Consider the following 19,146-nt stretch of genomic DNA (forward strand, 5'->3'; position numbering starts at 1 on the left):
TATCGCCCACAGAGGTAAGGGCAGGGGGACTAAGGGGGTGTACGGTGTTCAACTTTTAAACTAAAAAAAGAAAAAAAATAAATAAAAGGAGTACATACTTTAAAAAGTTTTTAATTCCAAAAAAGATTTTTATTTAAATGTTTGCAACTCTTAGTGAGCTACCAAATGTCCTAGTATGACTATGGTCAAACTATTTCTCACTTGGTCCCTTTAACCCGGTGCTGACGAATATATATATTTATATATATATATATATATATATATATATATATACACAATGTATTTATTTATTTCAACATATTTATTTACTTTCCACAACAGACACAAGGTCAAATTCTGATTTATAAAGAATATCATCAGTGACTGTCAGGCACTCCCAAACATAGGAAATAATGGTATGTAATTGATTAGTATGTATGCTAAACACTAGACGACAAAGCTCAAGCTACATGTGGACTCCTGAAATGGTACTAAAAACAAACAACTTTGTTTTGTAAAAACGTTTCATATTTGTTTTATGTACAACTTGCCAAAGGTGAAATGTGTGTAAAACAAAACAATGGTACTGCCATATATCGCTCTTCAGTCTCCTTCAGCCCAATGGCAGTTTATACAGAATAGGTTGCACAGAAAACTTTCACAAGTTTTTATTTTAATAAGACCACTGAAATTAAATTTATTGCTTTAACACTTACCTTTAGAGGTAGATAAGCAGCAATTATAATTTTGGCTTTTAAGTATATGTGACCATGAGTGTAGCTGACAAACACTGTTGTGTACCCAGCAGTCACTCCTTGTACAGTAATACCGCTACAATATTCAACACTTGGTTTGAGTCTACCTAGAACACAAAATAAGAGGTAGGTGAATATCAGTAAATTTCACAATAAAACGAATACTGTCATTGTAGAAACAACAAAAATAGGATTTTTGACTCGCCAGTAAAACCTGTTTTCTGGAGTATAGTACAGGACATTGGCTTCTTTAAAGCATTTCAACTGTGTTACATGCAGCTACCTTCGGATCACTGGACAATGGCAAAAAGAAAGGTTGCAGGGACTTCCCACTATATAATCCTTTCTACTCCTAGCTAGCCTCAGTTTTGTGACAAATAGAGAAATTATAATGAGAGAGAGAGAGAAGGTTTCTGTGCCCTGCAATGAACTCCAGGAATTTACTGGTAAGATAAAAAATTCTAATTTCCAATTCTCTGTTTGTACAGTACAAGACACGGGCTTCAATAAATCATTATGGCTGGAATTTACAAAAGCAGTTCAGCTGGGGAGTGGGCAACACAACAAATTAAAGGCTAACAGGCCCACAAAAATTAACAGGTTAACAGAGGGGGTTTATGACTGCAGTCAGCATCAGCTGAAGCTTGGACATCCACCAAGTAAAACCTTCTGAATGTGTGAACAGAAGACCAGGTGGCAGATTTGCAAAACTAAAAAAAAGCCAGATGAAGAAAAAGCCCAAAAAGCTGAAAAGTTGGAGCCTTATTCTTGGGATCATAGGCTTGAACGAGCAGTACTGAATCCACCTGGCAATAAGGGAATGTGAAGTGATTGTTGCCTACGGGGACCTTCAGGAATAACCAGAGGTAAGCTGGCCATACACATGTAGATCTTCAGACGAGAATATTTTCAAATTCTTTGAACATTCAGTGAATGGACGAATGACATTCGAAAATTGTCTTTTGCGGTTAACATTTGAGTTTAAAATGAATGTAATTTCTGAACGATAACCATATATACTAGCCGAAAATTAGTTTGATCAAAAAAAGTTTTCAGTCCTTCTTCAAATTTTCCCATCACTGCAATCGAAAACAAACATCGATTTGACCCCACATCCAAACAATGAATGGAAGTCTATTTAGGATGTTTCAGGGTAAAACTGGCTTATTTATGGATCAAAATTTGGTAGGTTCAGCAGGGACCAGCTAAATTTCAATCCATGTATGAGGACAGTGGCTGTACAGAAGCCAATCTACCGATCGCCTTCTGTACAACCAGCCTGTTGGATAAATGTTGCTCGATGAGCGCCACAGGCTTCAGCCGTTAGCACTGATCATTGTATTCTGATAGTGAGGAAGTTTCCCCACTGTCAGAATAGAATAACTCCGTGTGGATGGGGGAATTGGGTCATCTCTGTGCTCCTTAAGAGAGATGGTTGAACAATATCCTTAAGGAAGAAACCACCTTGGGAAGAGGAGAGGAATTGGGTCTCAAAACAACCTTATTTTTGTGTAGCACAAGAAAGGACTCATTACAAGGGGGCCCAACTCAAAACTCACCTCACAGATATGTTTGTAACAAGAAAGGCAAATCTGTGAATGAGTGTAGACAAAAGAATATCCTCATTAGTTTCAAAAGGTGGCTTTTCAAGAATTCAAAGAGTCCAAGCAGTCTGCCAGGGTCCAAGTACCTGAACTGCCTGGGCCAGACTCGTGCATTTATAATCAACAAAGTGCTCCTCCTCCTCGATCCTGTGGAGTAAGCGAGCAAGGACTTTTAGAGGAGGAAAGGCATATATTATATATACTAGTTTGATGTTGAACCTGGTAGGGAGGAGGTCCACATCCAGTGTCCCCCAGCTGATACAGAGGTCTTCAAACACCTTGGGATAAAAGGAACATTCTCCGGAGTCCAGACTTTGATGGCCAAGGAAGTCTACCTGCCAATTTTTCACACCTGGAATGTGTATGGCAGACAGGGCTGAAACCTGAAGTTAAACTTATGTTAGAAACAGAGCTGCTTCTCTTTGAAATGTGATACTTCGTGCTCTTTGATGGGTGATGTATGCCACTTCCGTGGAGTTGTCTGACTGAATCCTGGTTGGATAAATTGGTAGTCAAGAGGACCAGCATCGAGGGAAAAAAAACAAATTGCTCTGAGCTCCAGAATACTCATAAGGAGACAAGATTCATCTGCCAACCAAGTCCCCTGTATCAAGAAGGTATTCAGGACTCCTATTTAGTCAGATAGACTTGCATTCATCATTAGTTAGACTTTCAAACTAATAGGAGGAAGTATTTCTTTGACCCCAGCATTGCACTTGTGATTCACCATACCAGGGAAAGCCTGGTTTGGGAATCAGACATAAGAGACAGTTCAGACTTTGAGCCCTCTTGTCCCATACTGACAGAATGCTGAGTTGTAATGGACTTGAGAGTGAAACTGGGCAAATGTAACTGCCTCAAAAAGAGGCAAGCATTAAAGCAGAACTAAAGGCAAATTTATTTTCCATTTTAAATAAAGGGTTATAACCCATCAGGTTTTTTTTTTGCTATCCCATTGGGGATATTTCACCTCACTTCCTGTTCCACAGTCAGAGAAGTTAAAGGAAATCCCTCCAAAATGGGAGAATTCTGGGTTGTCACCAGAACTAGTGTCCCCACTGGGAGATTTCTCCTCTATTCTTGATCTGGGAACAACTCAAAATTTAGCATTTTCTTTCACTTTCAGTGCTAACGGTAAAACGGGACAAATACAGAAGGTGAATATCCCAAATGGCTTTAATGCGCAGTAAAGGCATCCCTGATGTCCACAAAGGCCAGAAGGTTCCCCCTGGATGGAGATGCACAAAGACTGTCCTAGTGGATTCCATGTGGAATTCTGGCACCCAGAGAAAAAATGCCCCTTTTGGCTAGGGATTTTTTGATGCACTTTACCGCATTCCAGTACAGTTCTGTGCAGAAAAAATGCAGCATGTTCTACTTTTTTTTTCTGCAACTGGAACGCACTGGAACTGCAAGCAATGATGTGAACTATGACACTAGCAACAATATAACCTACTTTCTGTGCGTTTTGGATGCAGAAAAGAAGCAACTGAAATGCACGTAGTGCGAATTGGCCCTTAGAAAGGGTTTCCAGCTATTAATCCATAGGGTCTTTTAACAACTTGTCTACTGGGACTGACTTGCACCCACAAGCAAGCTTATGATAAACTTTACCTGTAGGTACAAGGAATATCTCAAAGTCGTGCATCGTTTAGGAGTAAATTCTGCAGCCAGAGACATCACCGATGCACGCACACTGTGCTCTAGAGGGACAGCATACTGCATATGCTGTTCCTTCAGAGCTCTGTGCTGCGGCCATGACTCCTGTGTGCATGCATAGAAGTAATTTCATCGCGGCTCAAGCGTTTCAAACAGCCGGTACCTGTTAGTGGTGACAGTGTGCCACCAGAGGGCTTCATTTTCAGGCAAGGCTTTCATAATATGCTAGTATGAGATGCATACTAGCACATTATGCTCTCAACTTGCAGGGAAAGGATTTGTTTTTTTTTTTAATGCAGACTTTACTATAGCTTTAATTTTTCAGGCACGTTAAAATCTGCATAGTTTTCCAAAAAACTACTTGAAACCCCCATACAATTATATATTTTCTGAACATAAAGGCCCTGCAGAATAAAGTGGTGGCAGATAATTTTTTTGTATTGCATGGTAGTTGCACAACTATTTATCAGAAGCATATTTTTTTTTTTTTTTTTTTAGGAAAGATGGGAGTTGCGCTGACTAAACAGATACCCCAAATGTCAAGACTTAAAACTGCATGCACCCATGAAATGGCAAAAAACTATGGTACGCAGAAATGGTCCATAGGCGATGTTTTAAAAGTCTTTACGGGTTATCAGTTTAGCGTTATCTGTGAATTATGTCTTTGCAGGCTATGAATTTAAGTTAACCATGAATTAGGGCACTAGAAATACTGCTACATTTGTAGGAATACCTCACGTGGGTACAATTTCCATTTCCATAAAAATATGTGCCCTTGTGCGTGTGCAAGTTGACAGGATAGATAAGAGTTGACAGAAAAAATAGATTGTAGATTCTTTTCCAATGCTATGTTATTTAGGACAGGACATACCTGGCAGGATCTTGAATATTCCAGGAGTCTCCATTTCCACAGACAAGTCAAAGTGCGAGCAGTCACTCAATGACACTACTTCATTATCACCATTGAGAAGGCCAAATATCCTTAGAGGCAGCTCCAGACTGTTTCCTAAACGGGCTTCAACTGGACAAGGAGTAAATTCCATGCCAGTGGGTTCAATGACAAACACCTAAAATTTAAAATATGTGTCTTAAAATAATGTGAAAGAAGAGAGTTGCTATTGTTGAAAGCATCAAGTTTCAGGCTGCCAATCGGATTTCCTTCCTTTAATTTAAAGGGATTCTCACTTTTTCAATTTAATTCTTTTACTAGGCTACCCTTCAACTAAATATTCACCTTCACAGTACTCCCCTGCCACTCCCTCCATCACAGCTACCATCAAATACTCAGAGTAAGCTCAGTGTTGCTAGATGGTTACACACAATGGACAATGTCTTCCCCTCCATCATGTGATATTGTTCAGTCCTGGAAATTGGCTGAACGTGGCCCCGTTCCCACAAGAATCAGGCATTTTTGCCATAACTGCAACACAAGAAGGAGCGGAGGGGGGGGGAGTGTAGTGATTTGAAGAGGAGTATAAGTGGGTCAGGAAGAAGGCTAGAAAGAGGTTCAGTCTCACTGCTCTGAATGAGCAAAGCAAGACTCCATAAGTCACTGCCTCAAAACAAATATTCAGATAGGTCTATCTTTAATTATTGCATACTTTTCCATATCCGCAATTCAAAGTAAATAAAGCAAGAGGCAGCCAGAAATTGTTAGAAGGCAGCTAGCATTGGCAGGGTGACTGGTCTTGTATCCACCCACTACCTTTAGGTTTTCTGAAAGCAGTCTGTAGTGGATGGGTTTGCTAGGTTCCTCCCACAGCTATGCTTTCTACACAGACTAGGTGAAGCACAGTGATAAGGTCACTGATACATTATTAGAGGTAATAACAGGGTTTTTAAAAGGCATTAGGTGCACACAAAGTGGATTTATATTGGAGGATTATATTTAAATAGAAAGTTCCACAGCCCAGAGTTCAGTTTTAACAGATTTGGGCATAAAAATATTTATACAAATATGTACAATCCAATCTATGTATTGTTTGGGGACATGAGAAAAATGTACACACTACCCCATATGCATGCAGATGTGGTTATTGCACAACAGGATATTCTATCTGAAGAATATCCAAGTGGAGAGTAAGACACACACACACACACACACACAAAATGTTACTTCTCTTTACCAAAAATCAACATATACATGTAAATAGAACAGAGTTAGCTGAAAAAGGATGTAATGCAATCTGTAACTCACCTTCATCTCTCCAAAATGTAAAGAATTTTGCACATCACGAGCCCGTATAACACTAACACCAATGTCATCTCCAGTTGTCATTAACCCTTTGACAGTTACTGTAGCCACAGCATTATTGGATGAGGACCAAGTGAAATTCCCACTTCCACCTTGTACCTTGAAAGAACAATTACAGGTGTATTCATAGTTATACATTAGTTAAATAGATATAATGAAATTATTTAATTTACCAATTACAAAAAAAATTTCAAAACCCTGTTCTGTAAAAACATATTTACATATGGAATTGTGCAATATAAAGCTTCTAAAATCAGAGCCTTTTTATTTTCTTGACTTGTTTATACACAGTCCACATACTACAACTAAATGCATCATGAATTTTTAACAACACAATTAAAATTCCTGAAACAGGTCTACTGAAGAGCACTTCTATTACCTGTATTATGTACTGATAAGCTCCTGGCTTGGGCTGCCAGGGAAAAGTAAGAATTTTGGGTGAAAGTGTAATCGGAGTATAGATTTCCACCTCTTGCTGGTTCCTCACTGGGTTTGCCAGCACATGAACACCTCCATCCTGCAAAAAAAATACATTATAATGTTATGCTCTAATCAGACATATTCTGTTGTACCTTAACCCCTTGCCCCCCCCCCCTCTCCTGACCAGGCCATTTTTTGTGTTACAGCGCTGCGTTACTTTAACTGACAATTGCGCAGTCATGCAACACTGCACCCAACTTAAATGTACAAAATTTATTCTGCTCCATGTCTGTTAAAAAAAAAAAAAAAAAAAAAAAAGCAAAAAAAAACCCCAATACATGTAAATTAATTGGTTTACGTGAAAGGTATAGCATTTACAAATGGCGGTATAGACACTGGAATTTTTTATTCATAGCAGGACTGCGGCGGGCATTCTGACACTGGGGGAAACGGATTTGGCGTCACTGAAATCCCCAGTGACACCAATACAGTGATCAGTGCTAAAAAAAAAAAAAAAAACCCACTGACACTGTACCAAGGTCATTGCGTGGGAAGGGGTTAACATGAGGGGCGATCAAAGGGTTAACTATGTGCTGGGTGTGTTTTACTTGTGTCTGTGCCCATGTGCTTCACTGTAATCACACTGCTTTGCATGGCTGTGCACAGCAATCCAAAGCAGTGTGCAGGAGCTGACAGGGAGAACTGTTTTCTTTACATACAGTTCTACTCCCCGTCAGAGATGCTCGGCAATCACCGGGCACTGGCGAGTAATCACTGGCGGGGACCCAGTTATTGATAGCCATGGCTGCAAACAATGTCACGGGTAGGGCGCGTGCCCCCTATCCGGAAATGCAAAATCATGTATATATACGTGATTTTGCGCACCCGTGCCGCCCTGTAGCAGTATATCTGCTATAGGGCGGTCGGGAAGCAGCTAAACAGGACTCTTGTGTTTGTCTTTTTTCCACATGCAAACTTACTTAAATTAACCTTGATAAAAAATGGAATGTTACCAAAAAAAAGGAAAATTACCCAAATACCCCTGTACATCAAGCTTTCTTACAATCAAGTTATTTTAAAGCGGAAATCCAAGCAGACAAAAAAAAAAAAAGGCACAAATCAATGCTGCTCTTTGTCCATCAGTCAATTAATGCATTTATTGCAAGCAGTACAACTACCTTAATTTTACTTGGAATCAGTCTCCTGCAGCCTCTGTAAAGCTCAGTTAACTGGGAGAAGTAGAAGCAGTACAAGGAGCCAAGCAGCTGTGCTCACAACATGCTGATAGGATAAGAGAGACGGAGTGACAGGCAAATCAATCTGCTGCTTTTCCTTCTGCTGTCCATTCACAATGTACTGTAGGTCTCATTATTAATTTACTGCAACTTAGAAAAATTAGGTGTCCAGTCTTGCCAGATAGGATGGTGCTATATGGCAGAGCTATGTAAATCCCAGGACTGGATGGACAAAAATGCATATTCTTTGCCAGTAAAACCAATCCATTATATTTAGTTAGCAGTTTGCCTGGAGTTTAGCTATAAATTAACAGGCTACTGAATAGAAAATAAATTACATGCATAAACAAGAAAAAAAACTGAGCATCAGGAACAGAGTTGATCATAGAAAACATTAACACCCATGCTTTGCTGTATTCACTTCTACACATCTTAACTTAAATATATAGTGGCAATGTCCTTTTAATAGCCCACACTGACCATACTTTTGGGAAATGCATGACAGGGCACTGGACAAACATTGAAGCACAATCTTTAAAGACTTCTACCCTTTGTGTATTGTTGTTCACATTATCATATCAAGGTGGAATCCATATCATATGCTAGTCTCCAATAGTTTATCTAATGAACGCCAGTTAATCCACAACTCAATACAACTACTATAGATAAAAATTATACAAAACTGGAAGACCTTTTTTTCTTGAAAGGAGCATAATAATTTACAATGTCTTTAATTTGATTATTTTAGATTAAACATTAAAACTAGGTGGTGTTTTCAGTGATCCCCTTGTGTCATTTTTTTCTAGTTTTTTTTCCTTTCCCTTCTACTTTTAGTTAGTGCCTGTGTATTATCTAATAGGGAGTGTATCATTAAATTTAAAAACAAATTCTCCCTTTTATGTTTTCCACAAAACAAAGTACAAAATAAAGAACATAACCTTTCAGACAGTACCACACATCTCCACTGTGTAATTTGTTAGGAAGCCACTCAAACTGCAGAAATGATTTTCTAAGAAAAACAGATATCCCTATCTGCCTGTGAACAACAGGACCCTCTCATCCCACAATGTCCCTTTGAATAATTCTAGGGGCCATTACTTATCACTTTTGGCAGACCAGAAAAACACAGTAGTTTTCATAACCAAAAAGGTGTTAACATATATTGTTCTTCTCTGAAATTAAAAAATACTAGTATACACAACTAGTCACACTTACTTCATCTACCATACATGTCAGAGCTGCGTCAATTACTGTCTGACCACTTTTCACAGCTTTCACATGATGGTACGACCCATTCAGCGAGCTTTCCAGAACCTCAAAGTATTCCTTTGGTATCTTGGCTTCAATACGTATATTCTGAAATTAAACAGATTTACTTACAGACCATGAATGTTATCAATGAAATCAAAATGTGAAGCTGTAATTATCAGATAACTTCCAGTTAGCCTCTGTTAACTTTTAAAGATCTAATGCTTACCATATTTTCTGGCGTGTAAGACGACCCCCTACTTTTCCTGTCAAAATATAGGGTTTGGGCTATACTCGCCATATAAGACTACCCCTCCCTGTCTCCAAGACGATCCGAGCAGTACACAGGTATATGCCAAAATATACTGACTACCCCATCATACAGTGTTTTTTTTTTATTTTTAGTGTATACCATATAATTATGAGTCATCATTCAATCAACAGCTTTAAATCAAATTTTACATTGTAGGAAGCCTTTAATTTGAGCTTCACCCCCAGGTTCCTGCTTTCCAAACTGATTGCAGGGAAATCCGAGGATACGTAAACCTTTCTCAGCATATCTGGCGTGAATTTCTACAAGCTGAGTGTAGTTTACAGGTGTTTTTCCTCATTTAGATGCTACATTAACAATGATACAGACATAGCCCCTGCATTTCTCCAGGGAAACTACATTGCCATCAATGTCTGGAGCAGAGAATTCATAAATACCAGTAATCTTCGCATTCTTCCGGTCATCCACCTGGGCACAAATGGCTCTCCCGCGCAGCACTCCCGTCGCAGCCGCTACTCGGGTGTAGCAGCAAGATGAGTATGCCCATGAAAATGTGTATCCCTGACGCTTCTGCACATGTCACAGTTTCAGTCACGATCAATCGAGTACTCAACTGCTACATCTGACCTTGCTGCCGAAAACCGTGAGATGCGCACAAGCGTCAGGGATACACATCTTCATGGGCATACTCATCTTGCCGCTACTCCAGCTCGGAAGTCCCAGTACAGTAAGTTTCAGCACGACACCCGGCGTATAAGACGACCCCCGACTTTTCAGAAGATTTCCATGGGTTAAAAAGTCGTCTTATACGCCGGAAAATACGGACTTTTTTCTTCTTTTCTTTGTCAATAGCACAAGAATGTAAAATACAAGTCCAGAAGTCCATGATTTAATAAATGAATCAGGTTAAAACTGTCACTAAACCCAGGACCCTGCATTCATTATATCTGGTCTCCCACAGTACACAGAAGTGCAATTATTTAAGTAAATATAAGCTGCTAAATACCTTTTCTCATCAGTATATAGCAGTCTTGTGACTTCTATCAGTGTTCGGCCGTGCACTGGTTAATCTTGTAGGAAGTTTTAATTCTCTTCTGACTGTCCTATGAGGCTGCATGACCCTTGACCCTCTGCCTGGACAGTTCTAATCACATGCACCCTCCCAAAAGAAAAAAAACCTCTAGCAATACACACCAAACTGAGCATGTGCAGAGTGACTCCTAGAGTTCTGTACAATCAGCAGATGCACTGGGACAGTAGAAGAAGGGGAGGATTAGAGAAGACAGGATCAAACAACCTCATCACACAATGCGGAGGATTAACCCCCAAGTTTTCACATTGAGTATAACAAGCATGTTTTACAGCATATACAGATGGATTTTACTGTTGTGGGTTTAGTAACACTTTAAGGATGGGTTACAACAGCTGTATGTACCCTTTATTTGCACAGAAAAAAATCCAAAATGCTGTAAATACAAGAAAGCATACACAAACAACACATAGTAAAATAGGATTTTTGTACTCAACGTAAAATCCTTTTCAATGCATCTTAATCACTTAAACTCCGGAAACTTTTACCCCCTTCATGACCAGGACATTTTTGCTATTCAGCACTGTGCTGACAATTGCGTGGTCATGCAACACTGTACGCAAATTAAATGTATAGAATTTTTTTCACACAAACAGGGCTTTCTTTGGTGATATTTGATCACCAGTGCGTTTTTTTTAAACCTTATCATATAAACAAAAAAAGGCCAAACAAAATGTTTTCACTTTTTGCAGTTACAAAACAAAAATCCCAATAAGTGTATATTAAATTGGTTTGTGTAAAATTTATAGCATCTACAAACTATGGGATATATCAGGTTTTATTTTTTTTTTTTTATTACACTTTGATTGCTGATTCAACAAGAATCATTGTGCTAGCACTGCTTTGAACTGTCATGAATGAGTTTCAGGACAGCTGTGATCACCAGTGATCTGTGATTGGCCACAGTTAATCACATGGTACAGGGTGTTAGCTGTGAGCCAATCACAGCTCACTAGTATCAGAAGCGGAGCTGTTATGAATTAAATTAATTCATAACAGCTTTGTTGACATGAGATAACATGATCCCAGGCCACTCAAAGCGACCCGGTCCAAAAGCTGCAATCTGTGCAACCACCTTAACCCGAGCAGGCAAAATGGCGTACATGCATGTGCTGAACATGCGATCGTGCGTTTTCACAATTTCACAAATCGTGGGGAGAACCACAGCAATTCTGCCTGTGATTTGAAATGTCCTAATGTGAATGGAGCCTGAAGAGCGTTAAGTTTTTTTCTGCCCGAAATCTCCTCAAAAACACGATTGTGAAGGGTTTTTTTTCCTGCATCTAAACATTCCTCTGAAAATATGCCTGTAAACCCCCTAATGTGCACGGGCACAGAGGCTAACAGAGCTGCTTCTACAGGCTGGAAAAAAAAAAAACAACAACAAAATGCCTACATTAGCAGAGTGCATGGACCCTTAATCTTTCTCATCCATTGAGAACACGGTCTTAAAGTGTTACTAAATCCACAACAGTAAAATCAGTCTGTATATGCAGTAAAGCATGCTTGTTATACTAACTGTGGAACATAAGGAGTTAATCCTCTGCATTGTGCAAAGAGGCCATTTGGTCCCATTTTCCCTGCCTCTCCTCTTGTTCAAATATCCACCCAATAAGACAGACTAAACCCGTAGTCACATGCACATGCTCAGTTTGGTGTGTATTGCTAGAGAGGTTTTTTTTTTTTCTTGGGAGAGTGCATGTGATCAGCACAGGGCCAATCAGCACTCTCCAGACAGAGGTCAGGGGTTTTGCATCCTCCTAGAGCAGAAAGAAAAAATTCCTCCTACAAACTTTAACCAGTGCTCAGCTGAAGTCACAAGACTGCTCTAACTGCTGATGAGAAAAGGTATTTAGCAGTTTATATTTACTAAAATAATTGCATTTCCATGTAGTGTGTACTGTGGGAGACCAGATATAGTGAATGCAGGGTCCTGAGTTTAGTACAGGGTCCTGGGTTTAGTAACACTTTAAACCTTCAGGATATCCAAAATTAGTCCAACTGAATGAAAAAACATAGCAAAAAATGCTAAAGGACCCAAGATAAACAGAAAACTGCGAACTGCCATAAGCCACCTGAAGGACTAAATCTAAATTGGCCATCAAATGAGGCAGCAACATCCACCTAGTGGAACTTAGAGAAGACCAAGTGTTAGCCTCATAAATTTGAGAAACAAATGCTTAAAATAGAAAAGTCAATCAAGCACTCACAGACCTAGCAAAGTGCACCTTGACTGCAAAGGGTGTAACCTGATCTTTGAGACCAACATCTTGAATGATGGTCTGTTCACAGCATGTACAGATGGTGGAGTGAGAAGCTGGATCACCCTTACAGGGCCCACGATTACTAAAAAAAGGAATCTGTCTTCCTAAAAGAAGCAGTGGCTGTCCTGGTTGAGGTGATAGGCAGAAACTACCTTAGGTAAGAAGGACATCCTGGGCCTCAACACCACCTTCTCCCTATGCAGAAACAAATGGTTTCTGGAAAGACAAGGCTGCCACTTCAAACACTTTTCTTGCAAATTAAGAAATACCATCTTGTGGGTGAGAGTAATTTCCAATGATTTAAAACAGCAGTTTCTGGCGCACAGAAAGAACTACATAGAGGAGCTATATGGGATACCTGTTGTACAAATATAGTCTTAAACAATGAGAGGTCAATGGCCTTTGAAACTGAACAGAAAGGGTAAAAACCTGATCCCTGATGGATCTGAAAACCAAATGCAGATCAAGACCCAGCTGCAAGAAGCAGAGAACTCATCCTACTGAGAAATTCCAGGGGTGGAAAGACAGAGAATCACACCAAGTGAAATATGCCTTCCATGTCTGATACCAGAACAGCAAGTAAAAGATTTCCTATGTACAGATGTATCGGTCTGTCCAAAGACCAAATCAACTTGTCTCACGAAAACAATGTTCAGCTGCAGAGGCTTGGAGCGAAACTGGGCTGCTACTAGCAGACCTATGATTACCATGCAAGAGTGGAAAGTCCGAAAGCTACTAGATTACAGAATTTGAATCTTAGACCAGAGTCCCTAAAGGTCTCCAAAGACAGTCTGTACCATCCACCTGTTTTTTGTGCCAAATTCAAAACGTTTACAGATATTGCTTTGGTCTAACATTACCAGTCAAAAGCTATCAGCGGTCAAGGACTGGTTTCCCTATGCAGGTATCATGACCTTGAACCTGTAAAGTACTCTGTGACTGACTGCATGCATAGCACCAAGTACCAAGGTGAGTGCCTATGCAACATCCATTGCTGAACATTAGAGACTGTCCCCACTGCATGGAGTCCAGGTACAGCACCCAAGGGTTACCGAGGTTGGGCCAATATGGACGCACTATTTCTATTTGTTACATTAGAAGGCAATGGAAAGTTGAAGAATTCGAAAATAATAATAAAAAAAAAAAAAAGACATAAGTGGTTAAGTGAAGAGTGATTTCCCTGTGAAGGAGAAGAGGTCCATGACCTTAAAACAGTAGCAATAAAAACGGAGGGCTCAGAGTGAAGTAGGGCCATAGTTAAGGATCCCGGGGGGCATGTCCTTGAAAACTTTGCTAATGTTTAGTCACCTAGCCTTTAACCTCGTAACCTATATTAACCTTGTAACCTATAACTATACTGTACAATTAATTAATACACCTTTTTTGAATCTATACTCACATCAGATAAATAGACCTTGTTGCTGGACTTGTCATATATATCAATAGTTATTTCATAGTATCTTCCAGTTTCAAGTACCCATTGATCTCCAGGATGTACAGTAAATCCTGAAATATTAAAGAAAAAATTACCCAATTTCAACAAACCTTTTAAAACCTGTCCAGGTACACAAGTAGTAGGCAATAACAAAAGTTAGAACACTGAATTTATAAGTACAAATAGCCTGGATAATGTTTCAAGTTAAGCTTTTGACTGGCCACAGCACAACATCAACAGATATACAACATTTCCATTAAAATAATGGACTTTTACAGTACCATGCCCTACTGTTTTTATAAAAAGATAGTTTCTATTAGAATCATTTAAAAGATGAACATGCATAGACCAAAAAGACCATCCCAGTGCCAGATCTAAGTTACATAGAAGGAAGTTCATACCCATTAAGACACATATATTTGCAACACAACTATGATGGTACTGGATAGTACATGAAGACCGAAGGGGGATGGGGGGGGAAGGGGGACTGTGAGAAAGTGATATAAGCTTCAAACCATTCTTCGAGGTTTAAAATACAGGTTCTTGCTAAAGATGGCATTATGTGTATTCCAGTACTACAAATAGTATTATGTGATTGGATTTGTGACTATTCCCTACACTGCAAGGAATCGATGGCAAACCAGGGACCAATGGCTGTATTGGACCCCATCACCGTTTGTGTTACAACTGGCGTATATTATGTCCTTGTATACTGGCATGTTATACAGTTAGCATATATAGAGATATCATTTCTCTTATGGAACAACTACACTGTGCCTATTGGTAGATAGATGTAAACATATGGAATGTCACCCTGTTTATTGTACTTAGTTATCAGGATAACTACATGTCAGAACCGGATGACCTCCCACCACATTATTCCCACAAGGACTGTATTGATTGGGACATTTGCTTTATCCAACAAAAGGGAGGAACTCCCATGAGTATACTCTGCATGAGAATTTGACTGTTGCCATTGTTCAGAAGGCTTTGAGCCTTCGTTTTGAATATACCCAGCGAATCGACACAGGCAAGCTGAACTTTATTGTGCCTATACTAGTACTGGATGGGCAGCTTATGGCCCACTCTACAGCAAGGATGTTGTTCTGGCTGTCTGTGATCTCAGGAGCTAGTTTTGAGACCCCAAGGACTGTTGTACATGAATCTATCAAAAGAGACATTACTCCACCACCTAAGAGAAATCCTTCACATTTGCAATGAGGCACACATCTTTGGATGCTTGTGTTGAATTCAAGATAAAACAGCATGCCCCATACTATATCCTTAACCTAATGAGTTTCCTTTTTTGCAGCAAATTACATAACACTGGAGTATCTTTTTAGCCTTGGGAGTGAAGAATGGCTAATATATTTGCTAAGCTACAGTATTCATGTCAACGATATATGATCAGGATAGACGGGATTTATATCCAGATTGGTCACACTATATCTTTTCAACAGGTCTAGACACATATGTACACAAATTGATAAATGCTGAGGTTATGAGTGGTCTGAATCTTTGAGTCTAGCAAGTAAAGTTTGGGTGGTGTATTAAAGAATGCAGGGGTGTGGCACGCTGGAATGCAGCTGTAAGCCTGAAAGGCAGACCCAGAGGTAAATTACTTCATTGTTTGCGGAGAGAGGTACAAATAGAAGACAGTCTATCTACTTTTATGAGTATACCTTATAGATAACCTTATTTCTTATCTAGAGGGGAACACCTCAGCGTATCTCCTTCCCTGGAAATCTGCTGCATGTGGCACCACACCTACATGTCATATGATTAATTTACTTTAAGTATTATACAAACGTGAATGTGACAGTGAATATATTTGTAATAGATTTGATGACTGTTAATTGTGCATGTGTGATTATAGATACTCCATATGGTCTGAAGAAGCAAACATGCAGTAACAGCCGCCTTAAAACTAGATCTTTGTAGTTAGCAAAGGGCAGTTTTTCGAGAATAATACACAGTTAAGTGTTAAATAGAGATACTGCTGGAGTCAATTTTTCTTCATGCATTTTATGAAGTGGTACTTTAATGAAATTATAAAAATATATTTACACACATTTTATGAAAAGGTTTTGTGTAAAAAAATATAGTAAAAAAACAGGGTGACACCCTAAAACCCCATTTGTTTGCAATCACCACTGAGGAGGTGGGGAGACAAAAATAATAACTGATTTTACTGTTTGGCACTTTATTTTAAAAGGCAGGAACTATGTGATACATGTGAAACTATGTGACTATTTGATACATCAGTATTGATTGATCCAGTACCGACTGGATACAGAGGTCATTACCTACCGATAATCATATTTGAGGCAATGAATAAAGTCACTGCTGGTGGATTTGCCTGCTAGGCTAATATAAAATTCCAAGTAATATCTTCCCTCCCCACCCTAAAATTCAGGCACTTTTAGGTTTAAATATTAAATATGTTCATTATACTGAGGAGCAGCAAAGTTGCCTGATACTCACTTGCACCTTCCTGTTGCAAGACTCCTGGGGGTCCTTCTTGTAATGCAGCTCTGACTAACTGATCTTTACATACAGTATATAGCTTGATAATACTCTTTCGCACATATGAAAAGCACTCATTTGCCTATGTTTGATTGTTTGCATTTGCCTGTGATAAGTGTAAAGAATCATCCGTACTCCACTGAATTATCAGTATTTGTACAAAAATGTTTTGATCTTTTCATTTAGGAGAATGTTTGCGCATGTTTCTATTTTGTAAAGCGTGGCTAATAAATGTAATTATATAACATATGGAGGCTGAGCGCTTTCATGAGAAATATAGCAAATAGCTCATTATTATTAATTGTTCATCTGTGGATGGTAATTGATTCTAATAAAAACTGCTCTTTATAAAAATCATTGCATGTGGGACCGTGAAAGTCCGTTCTTTCATAGAATTTTTACAATTAGCCTGAAATTTGCCTTCTGCTTTGAATTTGCTACTGCAGAGTTCGTGTTGGTGGAGGTGCTGCAACTGAAGTAGTGAAATATGAACCAGCATCTTATAACCTGTATGATTAAATTTTAACCCAGTATTTGGTAACAAAAAACATCTCTCCTACCTTTCCAATGTAACAGTGGCACTCTCATGCTAATGTTCATATATCAGTAGAATAATTCTATTCAGATACCATAGGGCTCAATGAGCCAAATTTTAAAGCCCTTAAAATAATTTTTGATCTAGCAAATTCTAAAACAGAGGATCATCCCCAACACTGCTCCACTAGGGGAAGGAAGTGGGGAACAGATACAAGACCAAGTCTGATCACATGGATAGACAGCACGTTTCTAGTATATATTTGCTCATACTCGAGTTCAGCTTTAAAATAAGCTCTCCTCTATCCTAGTACAAACAAAGAATAGCTTACTAAAGCACGTATCCAACCAAAGCTTTTTTTATTTTTTTTTTTAGTTTGGATAGAGTGATGAAGTATTACAATCTGTTTTTTTCACTGCTATCTGGGGCTCCATTATATTATTATTTCTCCTCACTTTCTACCCAAGTCACAATACAGTACTGTGCCTGTCTGTAGCAGTTCTCCCCAGTCTCACAGGATTTGCTAAGGCAGTCAAATCCTGTGACGAGGGAGTGGAGGCGGGGCAGAGCCGTCTGTGTCTATGGAAGCAGGCAGTGGGACTTCAGATCAAGCCCACAGGTGTGTCACCTCAGGAAGTGGCTTTGTATAGTGGCACACTGAGAAGAGTAAGAGACAGGAGTGCCAGCGGAGGACATCACAAGAGGAGGATTAGGGCCATGCTGTGCAATTCTATTGCACAGAACAGGTAAGTATAGCATGTTTGTTCTTTAAACAAATAAATAAATTAGACTTTACAATCACTTTAAGGAGAGCAGAAGAAAAATACCTAAATATCCAGGTTCCACCACAAATATCGTTCCATTCGGTAATCGAGAAGCACCTTGCATGCGGATATTTAAAAAAGTAATCATTAAGGATCTTTATGTTGAAAGCCAGGCTGAAGAATCCCAAATAGTTTAGATCATGAACAAAACGAAACAAAAAATCCTGCACTAGTAAGCTTGTAACCATGTCAATTATGTTAAGAAAACAAATGAAATATTTCTGATTTCACAGCTACAGTACTTTATCAAGAAGGAAATCTGGCCAGAATAGCTCTGTCATGTTTGTTATGCAGAGTCATTGGAGTCACGCCATGAAAATTATCATCTCTCTTGTAAACACTCACAGAGGATTTTCTTACAGCTGGGCAGCCAAGACATTGCCAGAAAATTCACACTGGGCTTTTTGTCTTTTAGGAGTGGGTGTGTGGAAGCAAAGTGCCAAACAATGCAATATGTTCACTTTACAGAGACACAGCTTGCAACCAACGACAATCAAACTATTTTACATGGAGCAAAAAGCAGCTACGTCCAAGCTAAGTCCGAGGTTATACTGTATCATTTACATAAATGTTATATCACAATCACCATATCCTAGGACAGTGATGGCGAACCTATGGCACGCGTGCCAGAGCTGGCACGCAGAGCCATCTCAGTGGGCACGCCAGGAAGAAGAGCATGATGAGCGCGAATGGACCGGCCATCCAGATCTCGTCCACACTGGATCCCCATCAAACTACATTTCCCACATGTCTCTTGGGCCAGGGTGGGCGTGGACGAGAGGAAACGGCTCTGGCACCAAGGGTGATGTACCCGGGGATTGGCGCGGAAGAGAGGAAGAGGCTCCCACACTGCTCCGGGGCCAGGGGCAACGTGTTCAGAGTGGATGGGAATGAGCTGCTGGGTTGGAAGCCACACCGACGCTGCCAGAGGTGAGATTAAATGCTTGCAGTGTCGCCTGTCAGTGCCCAGCAGTGTCGCCTGTCAGTGCCCAGCAGTGTCGCCCATCAGTGCTGCCCATCAGTGCTGCCCATCAGTGCCATCCATCA

The 19,146-nt window shown here is 39.6% G+C and overlaps 1 protein-coding gene across 1 annotated transcript in view; it reads right to left on the bottom strand.

Moving 5' to 3' along the window:
- The window catches only part of NUP210 (nucleoporin 210), a 154,575-nt gene that overhangs the window by 109,373 nt on the left and 26,056 nt on the right, over positions 1-19,146 (bottom strand). The window contains exons 8-14 of the mRNA XM_089678742.1: positions 18,103-18,173; positions 14,179-14,285; positions 9,122-9,262; positions 6,631-6,768; positions 6,195-6,350; positions 4,869-5,064; positions 696-841 (exon numbers count right to left, since the gene is read on the bottom strand). Coding sequence (XP_089534868.1) covers positions 696-841; positions 4,869-5,064; positions 6,195-6,350; positions 6,631-6,768; positions 9,122-9,262; positions 14,179-14,285; positions 18,103-18,173 — 955 coding nt within the window. The remainder of the gene's footprint in view (positions 1-695; positions 842-4,868; positions 5,065-6,194; positions 6,351-6,630; positions 6,769-9,121; positions 9,263-14,178; positions 14,286-18,102; positions 18,174-19,146) is intronic.

Source organism: Staurois parvus, unplaced genomic scaffold, assembly GCF_062004578.1.
Source record: "Staurois parvus isolate SC_StPar_1 unplaced genomic scaffold, SC_StPar_1.0 ptg000209l, whole genome shotgun sequence".
In the NCBI taxonomy this organism is placed as follows: Eukaryota; Metazoa; Chordata; class Amphibia; order Anura; family Ranidae; genus Staurois; species Staurois parvus.